The sequence below is a fragment of the Hypanus sabinus genome, chromosome 30 (assembly GCF_030144855.1).
Source record: "Hypanus sabinus isolate sHypSab1 chromosome 30, sHypSab1.hap1, whole genome shotgun sequence".
NCBI lineage: Eukaryota > Metazoa > Chordata > Chondrichthyes > Myliobatiformes > Dasyatidae > Hypanus > Hypanus sabinus.
This window is the reverse complement of record NC_082735.1, coordinates 35118260-35134590: the sequence shown is the minus strand read 5'-3', so window position 1 is coordinate 35134590 and position 16331 is coordinate 35118260. Positions and strand designations below refer to the sequence as shown.

Sequence of the window (16331 nt, the reverse complement as noted above, 5' to 3'; positions counted from 1 at the left end):
TCCAAACAACTGAGTTCCAAGTCAAAAACAGTACGTTCAATCTTACATTGCAAAACCAGGAAAAAAAACATGATTTTACAGCAATAACAAAACTAACTAAACTAAATTGCAGATACAGTGAAATAAGAGTTCTAGTGTTCAAATTAGCATAATAAAGTGGTCAACAAGAAAGTCATCCACGGCTGCTTCTAACTAACTAGACAAAGCGTGAATATGTAATTGTACTCATTAATTTCTACCAAATCCAACCCGTGTGACAAATTACCAAAACCCATAATAAACACGCAGCACAAAATCCAAGATAAACAGGAAATAGATACTTGGCTCCTACAGTTATATTTGATTATGAATCACAAATTCTTACAGAGCAAAACTGAGTCCCAAGTTTATAAATACACAAGCAGTCTTTCCTTTTTGTTTCCCATTACTATAAGGTGATGTAGGGGCAGAGAATATGTACGTAATGTTGATGCTGTTGTTTCAAGGCACCTCCATGAACTGTTGGTGGCTGACTGCTCTTCCTACAACAGTGTTAATGTGGAAATGTCAGAGTCTGTGTCTGTATGGAGCAAACCACAATAAGTGCTTAGCTTTTACATCAAGTAACCCTGTAGACTATTTGAAGTTATGATTACTTCCAGTGTCCTGGAAATGATGAGACATAGTGTTCCTGTAAAGCACTTTGATATTTTACTTTATTAAGGGTGCTTGTGTTTTATTACAAAAATAAATACACGTATGAGCTGTAATTATGTAGGAACAATGCTATTTGCAGAGGACATTAACCGAGCAGAGGTTGTATCCAGGAGTGTATGAGGTTATGTGTTAAATAGTTGCCTATAGCTTTGTCATCATGAACAAAGAGAAAGTTCTATGTCTTGCTTTGAAGCATTGAAAATGATGATAGAACCTACAAGTACTGTATAAAAGTCTTCGGCACATATATATAGCCTGCATGCCTACGACTGCTGCAAAGCACTGTACGTGCTGACGTGGAGCAGAGAGTGAGTTTGTAAATCTGGACAGAGCAGACATTGGAAATGGTGAGGGTGGGGTGCCGTTGGACAGGTGGCAGAAAAGAAGTGCCGGGGATCAAGGGGAAGGGGTGGCGCAGGTGCAGCCCTGAAACACCAGGCAAGCTCATTTGAATCCAAACAATTGGTTTATTGATCATTACAGAATGTCTCTCTGGTGCTTTCTGCTCGCTCTCTCCCCTCTTCCCCTCACCCCCACTTCCCACACTCAGTCCACACTAGAGACCCACATCAGAATCAGGTTTATCATCACTCAAGGTGCCATGAAATTTGTTTTTTTTTTGGGAACAGCAGCAACAGTGCAATACATAAAATTACTACAATACTGTACAAAAGCCTTGGGCACCCTAGCTATATACTTATGCCCAAGACTTTTGCACAGCACTGTATGAATTCAAATTTAATTTTCAAAAAGATTTCATGCAAAGAATGTTCATGTTTGATTTGATCTCATGTTTCAGGAAAAGAATGAATCAGTATTAAATATCAGACTTAATTTATCAGCAAAACCCAGTTCAATAATTACCTAATCTGTTGGCAGGATTTCTCTTGAAAAGTGCCCGTAACAAACTTTGGGCTTCAGGACTCAAGAACTGAGGCATCCCCAATTTAGCCCTAAAAAAAGAGAGTTTGCAATTTAAATGCTGCACAGAATTCAACTCTTTCCAACACATTTCCTCACATTAGCTATGAAACAACAAAACTGGTCTGATTTGCAACAACTGTTAACAATAACTTTCATTTTCTATTTTTGCTCTACAGTTGAAACACTTCTTTAAATAAAACACGCACCTCGAAGGTATTGTAACAACCTAAGACAGTTCGCTGAAGATTTTGAACAAGCTACTTTCAATTAATAGTTTTGATTTTAATTACATAGCTCAACAACTTTGGGTTTCATGACTCAAGAACAGAGGCATCCCCAATTTAGCCCGATAAAGAGAGTTTGCAATTTAAATGCTACACAGAATTCAGCCCTTTCCAACACATTTCAAATGATTTATGATTCAGACCATCATAAGATCATTTGAACACTTTAAAATTGATATTTTAGTAATATTCTTCCAGACTACTGCAAAAACTTTAACACTTAAGACTAATCTTTCAAGTCAGAAGTGGGGGGGGGGAACACTGCCAGGGGTTAAAGTCCGTCAGGAGTTGCAACCTTTTCATGCCGTGAACCCCTACCATTAACTAAGGGGTCTGTGGACCCCAGGTTTGGAACCCCTGAAGCAAGTAGTCCAAAGAAATAAGGTTTTCTTTAATTAAAGGTACATATTTATTAAATTAAAATTATGGGTCGTGAGGAAGTCCATTATTTAACACCCATTGATAAATCCTCTCAAAGTGATGGTGAAGTACCTTAATCAACCAGTCCAATGTATAAACATCCAAGCCATTCAATTATCGGATGTCTACCTTGAGGTGAAACATTCAGGGAACTCAAAGTAAAAAAGAATGTTTCAGACTGACTGTAACATTGAAATAGCTACTGTCGTCTCCCTCGTCACTGAGGAAAGAGCGATATCTGTCCCTCCCTTGTTAGTGAGAGAGCGAGTCTGTGAGATGTTGACATCTTGGAATGAACAGTTAGTTTTTGATGGACTGTAGATCATGGTCTCTCTTTGGGGGCTTTGCTTTTGCTTAATGGTGGGTGGTGGGAATGCTGAAGCTTTTCGCTGGATTAATTTGTGGGGTGAGTGAGAGATAGGATTGATGCTGCTTGCTACTGCTTGTGTGTGAGAGGGGGACAGGGGCCTTTTGGGTTCTTATGTATTTTCTGTCATTCATTCTTTGGGTGTTTTTCTTCTGTTTCAAGGACGTCTGTGCAAGACTTTCAGGTTGTATATTCTGTACATTCTCTGATATTACATGGAACCATTGAACTATTGAATACTTATTACTAGCAATGATAAAATAATGTCATTTTACTTTAGAATGAGTGTCATGGTGTCCTTCCTGTCTTTTCCTTGGAATGGCAGAGAGCCAGTAAGCATTTCAAACTGTTAAATAAGTGAGAAACATAATTAGTACATGTAGATTAGAATTTTTAAAAAAACTTCAGTAAACTGCTCAAACAAGTACAAACTGCTGGCAGCCTTAACACTTCTTGAAAACAAACTACAACATTTAGTAACTCTAAATACCAGGAGGACTAAAGTGATGGAATTAGAACCACCACTGCTGTGTTCCCACTCTATTGTGACTTTTCTGGTCGTATGAAAACAAGAACATAGTAAAGCAGAGGAGCAACAGCCAACTACAAGGCCTTCTTAGACCAGTTCTACCATTCAAAAAGATCACGACTAACCAGACCTTGGAGTCAACTCCAATTTTCTGCTATGTTCCCTTAAGCCATAGTCCAAAGATCTATTTATTTCAGTCACAAATACAGAGTAATTAAATTCTAGAGACCCCTGGTCCCTTGACAGAACAACTTCCTCCTCACATCGGCCACTGCATTGGCAACACTCTATCCTGAGTTCTAGCTTTTGCTCAACTCAGTCTAAGAATGCATGTCATCGGGGTCCAGAAAACCTCCTATGGCATGTATTTGCCATATGCTTTTCCCGAGTGATAATGAAACTTTTTTCCCCTCCTGTTCACTCTGTGGTTGGTATTCCTAATGCATCTGACTATCTGACTTTTAAAAAAAAACAGAAGACAATTATTCAAAATCTGTGCTATTTCCATATTTCCTATGATTAATTTCCCAGTACCATGGTCCAAGACAAATATTGATTCTTTTCCTTGTACTCCTTGACAGTTTATGCTTATAATATATTTCTTCCACTTAAAACCTCCACTGCAGTGATCCCATCACTGTCGACACAACTTGCAATAAAAGAACCTTCTCACTGTCAAATGCAATACCTCATCCAAGGCTTCTCACATTGGTGGAAAAGTGTTTAGAAAGAAATGGTACACTTTGAATATTTCAACTGGGTAAACATCGATACCAAACACCATAGGAAGAGCATACAACCACCCAAGCAACCCAACCACCCTTCACGTCAACCCCAACCAAGCGATCAGCTCCTCCTGTGGCAGAGTCTGTAGAATACTTCAATCACTTCATAACCAACAGTAGTATGCATCCAGTGGGATTACCCAAAGAAATACTGACAATTTAACAGAATTCTGGTAATAACTGCAATTGCTGTAGACACTGTTTACTTGGAACGTGCTTCTGGGTTGGAGAAAACAGGTAAAATAATACTTTTTTCAAATAAAAAGAATGTCTAGGAGTAAAATTGCTGAAGAGTAATGATAAAGTACCATTAAAACACCATAGGACCACCAGTCAGCACTGTGTGTGTGGCCTCGCCGATTAACCACTTCAGGAGCCATGTACTCAACTGTCCCACAAAACGAATACGCCTTCTTCTCATGATCAACAGCTTCCTTACTCAGGCCAAAGTCTTAAAAAGATGAACACAAAGCTCCATCAGACTTGTAACAGTTCAGTCACCAGCTTGATCCAGTTGCACTGCTTCAACAATCATTTTACACAACAGCCGTCACCATCTCCACTGGGAAGAAACAATTACTACATTTACCTTATCTAAATATTTTCAGAGAACCTTTCCTAAAACAATGGTGGCAAAAATTAAGGAGAAAAATACCTTCTTTAAAATATTGAGGTGTGTTAATTCTATAATTACTTTGAAGAGAGTTATGGAGCAATAGCAAGGAGGGACTAAATACAAACAGTACAGAACCGAGACAGCAGGCATGTGTATGTGTGTGAGAAGTGGCTGCATATAATGTATGACTGTGGGGAATTTTTTTAAGAGTGACTGAAATGTAATATACTGAAAAGTACCAGAAATAACTGGCATCCTTACAATTCTGGAAGCATTCAAACATTCCAGTGTATTCTACAGATGTAATATTAAGCAGATTTAATAGCTGCCCGAATGATTTAATATGATTTAATGATTTAATAGCAATTTAAAGCTCGGTAAGGATTACGTTAAAGCAGATGAAGAAGCTTCTTCCCAGGGCTGAAATGGCTAACATGAGAGGACACAGTTTTAAGGTGCTTAGAAATAGGTACAGAGGTGTCGTCACAGGGCAAGTTGTTTTTTTTTTTATGCAGAGGGTGGTGAGTGCATGGAATGGGCTGTTAGTGATGGTGGTGAAGGCGGATACGATAGGGTCTTTTAAGAGACTCCTGGATAGGTACATGGAGCTTAGGAAAAATAGAGGGCTATGGGTAACCCTAGGTAATTTCTAAAGTAAGTACATGTTCAGCACAGCATTGTGGGCCGAGGGGCCTGTATTGTGTTGTAGGTTTTTCAATGTTTCTATGAGATGGCGACATCCATGGAACATACTCCTGCAGAACAAATCTCTTCACAATCTAACTGAACATATAGCAAGATCCCTTATCTGCTCACAGCAAAATGGGCAGGCAAGGCCAACCAGCACCAGATACCATTAGGTAGATGGTAAAGCTCTTGAGAGGTATCCCTGCAGGGAAACTTAAAGAGAACTACATACAAGGTTCCAATATCATATGGTCCAGCTGACAGGGAACGTACCAAAAAAATGGCCCAGACTGAGGAATGGGGGATGAAGATCTGCCTCTCAGGCAATTGTGGGGCTTGGATGGAGAACTGAGAGACAACTGAAATGGGCTAGAGGAAGGAGCATCAAAGGAAGATGATAAGGAAAGGGGGAACAGTGAGGAGAGATTGATGAGAAAAACAATGAGAGGCTGTGTCTCGGTCTGACACATGGATCAGCATCTGAGTGCATGCTCAGGTACGATTTGTGCCTCAGAGTCTACGTAAGGACAGAAGCTCTGGGAATACAGCTACTGGGTCCACATGGGGGACAATCAGTTGTCAGAATCCAGCACTCAACTTACTTACTGCCTGTTACATCACTGGTGTTTCAGGCAACAATGAAGCTCCTCCACCCGTCTGCCCTTGGCCTCTCAGATGTAGAAGGACTCATCATTGCTGTTTCAGTACCGATTCTGTTTTACCAGTCAAGGTTGTTAACCCCGAGCTGACCCCCGAACCTGAAGGACCAGTGCACCACCCTTAGTCTGTCCTCTAACCTTTGACCTGTTTGGTGTGGGTGACCCCACCAAAACCCAAAGCATAAACTCTGACTTCAGCCAACAAAGGTCTCTGGATCACTGAGGCAGGCAAGCCTCCAAACCACCGCAAAGTTGTGCTCCTCTTGCCTCTTAAGTTTGGGACAATTTGGACAGAAATGTTACAAACAAATACAAAAATAAATTGAGGTTTGAGTACTTGATCGACAAAAAGTAGAGTGAATGTATTAAAGTGATTATGAGAATGCACGGCAGAGAAGTAAACATCAAATTAATAGCTAGTGACGTCTATTTAACAATTAGCCATCTGTTACTTACAGAGAAATGTGTCAACATCAGATGCCCCCTTCCTTTAAAACTCACCTGTTAGTTTAATGTGACCTTCTTCATCCAGTAGAATACTGTGAGGAGAGAAAAAACACACATGTTCAAAGTCAAAATGATCGCACACAGTGCGATCTTTGAGAGATGCAAAGGGGAGAATTTTAACTTCTATGGTGCAAGGGATCTTATCAGTAAATTTTTATCTCCACTCTGCAAATAGGCAGAGCCCTACCTTAAGTGCACAAGTTGCAAATTCATCACGTCACTGAAGATAAAGCAGCATTTCAATGTTATGTCAGGAAGTTGTACACTGCATACAGCCCTCCAAACATGACCAGTTGTGGAAAGTTACATGCCCTCTGTTGTATCCAGCCATTCCATTTTAAAATGCCCACCTGTATTTTACGGGATATCTAAACGCATCTGACACTTCCATGCCCGCCTGTAGCATGCGTAACTGATTGGCCCACAATGAGTTTTTGGATTTTACTGAAGCCCCACTATTGGTTTCTCGGTAGCTGGTCCTCTTTCCCTTTCTACCATGTTCCACTGCCCTCTCCTTTCAGATTCCTCATTTAACCCAACAATCATCTCCCAGCTTTTCCATTCATTTCTCTTCCCCTTGGTTTCACCCATCATCTGCTAATTGTTCTCCTTCCCTTCCCCTAACCTTCTTATTCTTCCCCTTGCTTTCCAGTCCAGTCTTGGCCCAGAGCATAGACTGTTTATTCCTTTCCATACATGGTGCCTAACCTGTTGAGTCCCTCCAGCATTCTGTATTGTGGATTCTTCTACAAGTAAGCCATTGTACACCTTGCATATCCCAGGGATGTTGAGATTCATTCAGCATTTAAATTTGAATCTTTTGCATTCAAATTGGATTTATTATTATATAGAATATATTCTTTTCATTCAATTTTTATCATTAGACTATTGACTAGTGGCTAGAACAGGGCTGTGTCTGGAAAAAATATGCAACTTTCTGAAGTGGAACCCAACAAAAATATAATACCTAGAAGCTGCTATCTTACTTAAAAAACTTCTAATTTAACTAAATTTTATAGTTTTGCTTCTCTTACCAAAGAATAAACCTTTCTCTAGGCTCAAGACTGAGTTGTTAATCTGAGCCCAATGCTTACACACCAGAATTTACAAGGCAGAACGATAGGCATTAATGATGAGTTTTTATCCTTTTACAGTAAATTGACAGAAAGTGGTCCAATAGCAATAAAGATGATCATTCCTCAATCTGGTTACACAGTTTTCAACTATGGATGGATTCATCTTGCCTTTCTATTACCTTGCCCAAATTTAATATGCACCTCCTCAACTTTACGTACAAAACTAGTGCCTCACTTACCACTCAAGATACATTCCGAGTTTTAAAAGGGATTAGAACAGGGGTTTGCAAACTGGGGTCCATGAACCCCTTGGATTATGGTAGGAGTCTACGACAAAAGGTTGGGAGCCCCTGGGCCTGGGTTAGATCACAGAGAACATGACAGCACAGCAGCAAACTCCTTTGGCCACAAAGTTGTGCTGACCTCTTTATCTACTCCAAGATCATTCTAACCCTTTGCTCCCAAATAGCCATCCATTTACCTTTCATCCATGTGCCTTTCAAAGTGTCTGAAATGTCCCTAATGTACCTGGCTCTGTCATTACCCCTGCAGTGTGTTCCACACAGCCATAACTCTGTGCAAAAAGAAAAAAACACAAAATCTGCAGGTGCTGGGTATCCAAAGCAACACATGCAAAATGCTGGAGGAACTCAACAGGCCAGGCAGCAAGGCCCATAATGTCGACTATTTATCTTTTCAACAGGTGCTACCAGGCCTGCTGAAAGTTTCTCCAGCATTTTGTGTGTGTGCAAAGAAAGAAAAAAAAAACTGTCCCTGACATCCTCTTCAATCACCTTAAAATATGCCCTCTCAAGATACATTTCAGATCTTGGGTTGTTATACCTTCTGACATATACTTTGAAAGAAATATGCATTGCTAGGCATCGGGCATGAAACCAAAAATAACCCAAAAAAGCACAGCAGTGCTTACTGGTCTTTGAACTGAGTTGAAAATGAAGATTTATTAATTCTCTATATTTATTTAAATTTTCTGTTTGTTTATTTATTGAGATGCAGCACGGAATAGGCCTTTCCGGCACTTGGAGCTATGCCACCCAGCAATTCCCAATTTGTTGTTGTTCCTCGAGGCGCATCGGGTGGCAATCTTACTGTTTCTTTAGCACTTGTGCTTTTTTCTTTAAAAAGCAAGGTTGAGTTCCCAGCTTGACGCTCAACCCCAAAATGGATGAAAAGCATGCAATGTATAAACTCCTTACAGACAGTGGCGGGAATTGAAACCAGACTGCTGCCATTGTAGAGCATTCTGCTAACCACTACACTACCGTGCCGCCCCCATCGTGTTCTGGGTAAGTTCACTACCAGAGAAGACAAATCATACATTTTAGTTAAGTTGCAAGTGTTTTGTTTTAAAGTCACCAAGCTTTCAAATTATTCTATACCAGAGTCAGCTGACATTTTTTGCTCCACTTCAGCAGGATGGGCTTTCTGTGATCACAGCCTTACTCTGCCCCACCATTCTACACTCCAATAATTAAAATTGAACAAAACAGAGGTGCAATCTGGCAATGTGTGGGACAGATTCTGCTAGTCCCTGGCACTGGCTCACATTCACCATGTGGTACAGCTGCAGCCTTGACTCTACAAGCGTACGAATAGGCAAAAGAAATGTTCAGAGCAGCCAAACAAACTGCTGGAGGAAAGAACGGGCAGCATACGTGGAGGGAACTGGACAGCGCATGCGGAGGAAAACGGGCAGTGTGTGTGGAGGGAAATGGACAGCTGACATTTCAAGTCAGACCCTTCATCTGCATTGGTCATCCAGGCCCACTCTACACAAGCCCTGACACACTGCCTCTCCACAGGTTCCCAACTCAGCAGCATGTCATCTGAGCAATTGTCTGCCATTTCCTTAAAAAAACAAGGAAGGAAACCAGGGTGATTACCTATGAATGCTCAGAATGAAGAACTAAGCCCACTGTAATGACATCTGCGCTGTACGAGGCAAATGCATACAGGACACGTGTGTACAATCAGTCTAAACTCTTGACACTTACTTTTCTGGCTTCAGGTCACGGTAGATAATTCCAAGACTGTGAAGATGATCCAGAGCTAAAGCCAACTCTGCCAGATATATCTTAACATCTTCTTCTGTGAACATCACCTAACAGAGCAATAACAGAGACCTATGAAACAGGTTGGCCAATCAGCTCCTCAAGCCTGCTCTATCAATCACAAGGATCCCAACCCCAACACCACTTTATTTTTATTTATTCGTTGAAATACAATGCGAAATAGGTCCATCCAGCCCTCTGAGCCACACCACCCAGCAATCCCCTAACGAAATCTTAGCCTTATCATGGGACAATTTACAATGACCACTTAACCTACCATCCGGTACACCTTTGGACTGTGGCTGGAAACCAGAGCACCACACGGTCATGGGAAGAACGTACAAACTCCTTACAGGCTGTGGCAGGAATTGAACCTGGGTCACCGGTGCTCTAAAACATTGTGCTAACCCCTATGCTGCCAAGCCGCCCCAGCTCACTCTCCACATTCCATGACTGCCTTGTCATTCAAATATCTCAATCTGAAAACCTCTGAATCAAGAGATCAGAAGTGGAAAGGTTGAGTAGATTCAAGTTCCTGGGTGTCAACATCTCTGAGGATCTATCCTGGGCCCAACATATTGATGCGATACAAAGAGGGCACGACAACGGCTATACTTCATTAGGAGTTAGAGGACAATTGGCAGGTCACCAAAGACACTTGCAAATGTCTGCAGATGTACTATGGAGAGCATTCTAATTGATTGCATCAAGTTTGCTACTGAGCGGCCACTGTACAGGATCAGAAAAAGCCGCAGAAAGTTGTAAACTCAGCCAGCTCAATCAAGGACAGCTTCAAAAGGCAATGCCTCAAAAAGGTGACATCCATCACCCAGGGCACGCCCATTGTCACCATCAGGAAGGTGGTACATGAGCCTGATTCAGGAACAACTTCTTCCTCTCTGTCATCCGATTTCTGAATAGACATTGAACCCATGAACACACTCTCTTTTTTGCACTACTTAATGAATATTCTTAATATACTTTTTGTAACTTATAGTTTTTATTACTGTGTATTGTAATGCACTGCAACTGCAAAACAACAAATTTCATAGCATATGTCAATGATATTAAATCTGATTCATCTCCACCATAAGAAAATTCAGTGGCTCAGTTCTTTCCAGAAGATTCCAAGAATCACATCCTTCAAAGAGGAAGAAAGAACTTCCTCACACCTGTGTCTTAAACGGTCAAGCCTTTATATTAAGATTTATGCCCTATAGATCTAAATAATTCCTACAGAGAAAGCATCCTTACACCATCTATCTTCGCAAATGCCTTCAGAATCATATCTTTTTTCCCCCAAATAATGTTCCTTCAATCTGCTAAACACAAATGAGTAGAGTTGACTTGCTCAGCATCTCTTTACACATCAACTACTTTATTCCAGGAACCAACCCACTGGATCTTCTACACCATCTCCAACACATCAATTCACGAGGAGACCAGAACTCCAGACATGACTCAAGACATCCTCAAGCCTCCTCTTATTTAAAAATAAAACAGCACCCATCACGCCTTAAATCCTCAAATCCTGCCCTTCAACTAAGCCACATCGATTGCAACAGTATCCTATTGCCATGTGCAGATCAACTCTCAAAATGTATCTGCCTTTCCAGTCAGGTTTCTTGCAATAAAATAGATGCAGCTTCCCTTCCAAACCTTCCATATGTCTTATCACGTCATCCCCGCACTGCCTTCTGTACTGATCTAATCTTTCTTCTAAATTTGGCTGAGCCTTGCCCCCATTTACTGTGTACCATCCCACTGCCACACCAATTTACAACTTCCAACCAGCATAAGCAAACCTCCGTAGGATTCAGGTCCCATCCTTCCTGCTTATACAGTTCCCAGCTACCCCAGAAAAGCTCCTAGGGATATCTCCCTCTTAAATCATGGATTCATTTGATCCATCTTTCTAATCTCACACTGAGGAGACGAGCATGTGAGGGGAAAGAGGCAAGGAAGGGGGGAGTGTGACAGACAGAGAGAAGACAAATCTAAAACATACCTCTTTAGAAAGCCGGGTAAATAGATCACCTCCCCTGAGGAAATCCAAGATGAGGTAAAGCTTGCCTTCTGTTTGAAAAGCTGGCAAATAAAAACAGCTATTTTTATTTTATTTACTTTTAAAAATTTTATTAGGATACAGTGCGGACAGACCATTCCAGACTTTCGAGTTGCAACCCCAGCGACCTCCCCCCACCCTACCTCAGGACAATTTATAATGACTAATTAATCCACCAACTGCGACATCTTTCAACTATGGTAGAAAACCCACACTGTCCTGGGGAGAACATATAAACTCTTTACAGGCAGCAGCAGGAATTGAACCCAGGTCGCTGGCACTGCAAAGCGTTATGCTAACTACTGTGCTACCGTGTACAACATCTCCTGAAATCAACATACAGAACACAGAACCACCCTCTGCACTGGAATCCTTCCTGTGCAACTACTTTTGACAATTCTCTCAATAATTTTTCTTCTGGTCTAAACCATACGAGTGTTTCAGGCTTTTCTCCCTTCCTTGCAAAGAAGTAAAACAAATTTCTCACCATAATGCAGCTTCACAATGAACGGATGATTTACATCCACCAAGATGTCTCGCTCCAATTTCGTACGTACACGATCTCGCACTGAAAGAAGGTAAAATTACTGTTGGTACAAGGCTGGTGATATCTTTTCCAACAGTCCATGTGTCATACATTATCCACCAATTCATTTTTCCCCATGACAACCCCCCCATCCACCCCCTATTATCATATGAATGAGTAATGATTTCATAGCCTGCTTTCACAGGAACCTACCTTTTAGTGTTGCTTTCTTTAATACCTTCATAGCATAGAGTTGACCCGCATCTGGCATTTTGATCTTTCTCACGAGAAACACCTGCCAAAAACAAACTTTAGAACTTGAATTATAGATCTTTGTCAACCTGCAGATGCAAACTTTGAACTCGAACCACAGATATCAATCTACTTCTTCCCTGAAGATTTCATCTTGTAATGACCTGCAGAATACAGAACTGGCAAGCAACGAGCTTCTAACGACGCTACACGCAATGGATTGGTCAAAAGGTAGAACAAACAGACTGAAGGCTACCTAGTAGGACATCATAAATAATCATCCATACAAAATCAATCCACAGAGAGGACTAACCTCTTAAGGGCATGCAAGTGTACAATGTCCTGTGTATGTTACTCAAAATGGCTTCTTTGGTTTGTTACGAGTAGGAATGCTTCTTTGTTGGATAAGTGTTTCTCTCGCCGTTGTTTCGCTTTAGAATGGCTGATATGGTAATTGTATTCATTTGTTAATCAATGGGGAATGTTATTGTGTCTTGTGAGGCTGGGAACTTGGGGGAGGGGTTTTTGCGGGTTTTTGGTGTGAGGGGAGGCGGGAGAAAGACGCCGAGGGAGGTGGACATGCGCTCGGAAGACCACCGGGGAGTCCAGTGTGGAAGACGTGGAAGTCGGAGGCAAGCGACGAAGGGTCGAATGGTTCGATGGTTGAGCTCCAACGATGTGCACTAAACAGACTGAACTTTGATAAGTTGGCGCCTTTTGTTTTTTTTCCTTATATATATATATATATATATATATATATTGCACTGCCTAATACTCTTTTAATTTTAGTAAACTCTTTAAAGTGTATTTCATAACGGTATTTGTTGTGGGTTTGATACTGTTGGCGGGCGCGAGGCATAAACTCGATTCTCACAGCACCTGCACATATGGGAGGTGGGTTGGTGAGTGCTGGGTACATATGGGAGGTGGGTTGGTGAGTGCTGGATCTCCGTTTCCCCTAGACATATACCTGCCTTTTGGGTAAGTGTTACATTTGTGGGGGCTCGTCCGGGATTGGATTGTCAGGGGCTGTGGAATCGCGCAGGCAGCAGAGCGGAGATGGACAGAGATAAGATTGTTTGTTGGTGCGAAATTGAAGGTGTACCAGTGCAGTACGCATGCGTAGTGAGTGGAGTGGATTTTTGAGTTTCAGGAGACGCGGTAGTGCGGGGGTTAAGTTTGGTAAAAGGTATTGGGCAGGTAGAATTGGTAGCTAGACGGTGTGGTAAAGAGGTAGAGTCTAGCTGGGTGTTGGTTAGTATGAGTGCTGACGTCAGGACGGTGGAACTGCCGGCGACGGTCAGTGTACCGGGGGAGGAGGGGCTGCGGGGGCTCCACTCCTTCTCCAAGGATGAGGCTGAGGAGACATTGGAGGAGGAGCTAGAGCTAGAGGTGGACCCCTGAGAGGTGGCCGGCACTAGTAAAGGGAGGTGGGAAGAGGGAGTCGTGACTAGGCCCCGCCCCCCAGGTAGGGTGGAAGCCTCGGAGCTGGCAGCCGCACTTAACTCCCTGGTGGGGGTGACCGAGAGGCCACGGCTGAAGCTGGGGGTGTTCTCCGGAGCCAAGCCTACTCCGGACGGGGAGGTGGACTATGAGACCTGGATCGAGCATACATCCTTGATGTTAGAGGAGTGGCCAGGCTCGGAGGAGGAGAAGAGGCGGCAATTGGTGGGAAGTTTGAGGGGTTTAGCAGCCAAAACCGTCCGGGAGTTGAAAGCTGAGAAGCCTGGGGCCTCAGTGGAGGAATATATAGAAGTTTTGGAGGGAGCGATTGGGTTGTCAGGGGAACCCTGGCTGCTTTTAGCAGAGTTCCAACGTCTGGAACAATGGAGAGGGGAAAAGCTCTCCGAGTACATATTTAGGATGGAGGGGATGCTCTCGGGGCTCCTGCGCCAGGGGGTAGTGAAGGCGACTGACGTGGCTAGCGTGAGGATGAGTCAGCTATTCAGTGGCTCTCTGGAGGAGGACAAGGTGGCGTGGACTATCCGGCAGGCTTATAGGAAAGGCCCCCCTCCATCGTTCTGGCAACTAATTAGAGAGGTGCAAGAGGAAGAGAGAGCGTTGGGGCGGAAAAGGGGCGCGGGCCTACGGGAGCGATCCTCAGCGATACAGGAAGTGGTGGCTGGCTGGAGGAATGACAACCCTCCCGGGGAGTAGGGACCCCCTCTGGAGGGGAGGGACAGGGGAGATACCCACTCTAAGGGGCGATCAGTGCAGTGGATTGGGAGCGGGAGCCGTCCTGGGAGAGGAGGGGAAAGACTGTGGGAAAGAGGGGCATTTCAGGCGGGACTGTGGGTGGCTGAGGGTGTGCTATAGCTGTGGAGAGGAGGGACACTCTAGGTGGGATTGTGAGAGACAAGGAGTCCCGCGGAGGACAAGCCCCCCTACGACTAAAAAGGGAGAGGTGTCGGGAAACTTAGGAGAGGCTCAGTGAGGGAACGGACTGGAGCCTCTGGAGGAACACGTTCCCAGAGATCAGCCAGGGGACCACCTGGTGCCCATGCCTCTCTTCCGGATGGGCTGGTAGGACCCCGTGCCAGTGTGGGTCTACGGATAGAGGGAGTTTACACAAAAGCCGTTCTTCATACGGGATCGCAGGTGACCTTACTGTACTGGTCTTTCTACAACCAATATCTAAAGCATTTGCCCGTAACCCCATTTGACGCCCTGCAGATTAGGGGTGTGAGCGAGGGTGACTACCCGTACAATGGGTACCTATCGGTGAGATTGGAGTTCTCAGAGGGTGATGTGGGAGTGTCTGAAGCTATTGAGACGTTGGTGTTGGTGTGTCCTGACCCGGTGGAAACCGGTGGTGCTGCCCTCCTGGTGGGGACTAACTCCCCTGTGGTGCGACGGCTCCTGGGAGCTTGTAAGGAGAAAGGGGGGGGAAGACTTTCTGGAGACCCTCTCGGTGCATCCAGTGTTTCGAGCAGTGTTCGAAGAAGGGGTTGTCTCCCTAGGGCTGGACCCGGAGTGTAAACGAGGGACGGTGTGGTGTAAGCAGGCGAGGCCCAAGGTGATCCGACCAGGGGAGGTAGCACTAGTGATGGGGACCCCCAGATTCCCAGGAGTGCCGACGGGAGAAGCCCCAGACGATCTTGAAGGGGAGACACGATTTCCGGAGGGGGCGCTGGTGAGGCCCGAAGTGCAGAGACCAGGGGTGGTACATGTGAGGCGTACAGCTATAAGTGTCAGGAACACCACAGCAAGAGAAATCATCTTTGAGAGGGGAATGCCGCTGGCACATCTGTTCCCGGTGACGGTAATGTCTAGCGCACCAGTGAGGACTCCTAACGGGGAGGGATCGGAGCATCGAAGGGAGCTGACCGCTGAAGTCTTTAACTTTGGGGATTCCCGTGTCGCCGGAGTGGAAACACCGGCTAGTGGAGAAGATGCTGAAGATGGAAGCTGTTTTTTCTCCGGGCGAGTTTGATGTTGGCTGCTTCAAAAGCGCTCGCCACACCATCCGGGTGACGGAGGACACCCCATTCCGTGAGAGATCCCGGCGGCTGGCTCCGGCAGATGTTGAGGACGTGCGACAGCACTTGTGCAAGTTGAAGGAGGTCGGAATCATAGCTGAGTCCCGAAGTCCTTATGCGTCCCCAATAGTGGTGGCACGGAAGAAGAATGGGCGAGTGTGCATGTGTGTTGACTACAGGACATTGAAACAGCGAACTGTCCCTGATCAATATACTTAAATCCAGCACACTGAACCACTTCGCACCGCTCAGGCAGGCCAGCACATCCTCGACTCTTGAGAAAGTATATTGTGCATCCCCCACAGTATTCTTCGACTTCCCCACTCATCCGGGGCCAGTAGAACCGGTCTTTGAGTAATCCATAGGTCTTTTCCACCCCCAAGGGTC

The 16331-nt window shown here is 44.0% G+C and overlaps 1 protein-coding gene across 4 annotated transcripts in view; it reads right to left on the bottom strand.

The window, feature by feature from the left end:
- The window catches only part of rps6ka1 (ribosomal protein S6 kinase a, polypeptide 1), a 172012-nt gene that overhangs the window by 41278 nt on the left and 114403 nt on the right, over window positions 1–16331 (bottom strand). For all 4 annotated transcript variants that reach the window (XM_059954691.1, XM_059954692.1, XM_059954695.1 and 1 more), the window contains 8 exons: window positions 12427–12508; window positions 12175–12255; window positions 11631–11710; window positions 9566–9672; window positions 6469–6506; window positions 4314–4456; window positions 2967–3037; window positions 1561–1649 (listed from right to left, as the gene is read on the bottom strand). In XM_059954691.1, coding sequence (XP_059810674.1) covers window positions 1561–1649; window positions 2967–3037; window positions 4314–4456; window positions 6469–6506; window positions 9566–9672; window positions 11631–11710; window positions 12175–12255; window positions 12427–12508 — 691 coding nt within the window. The remainder of the gene's footprint in view (window positions 1–1560; window positions 1650–2966; window positions 3038–4313; window positions 4457–6468; window positions 6507–9565; window positions 9673–11630; window positions 11711–12174; window positions 12256–12426; window positions 12509–16331) is intronic.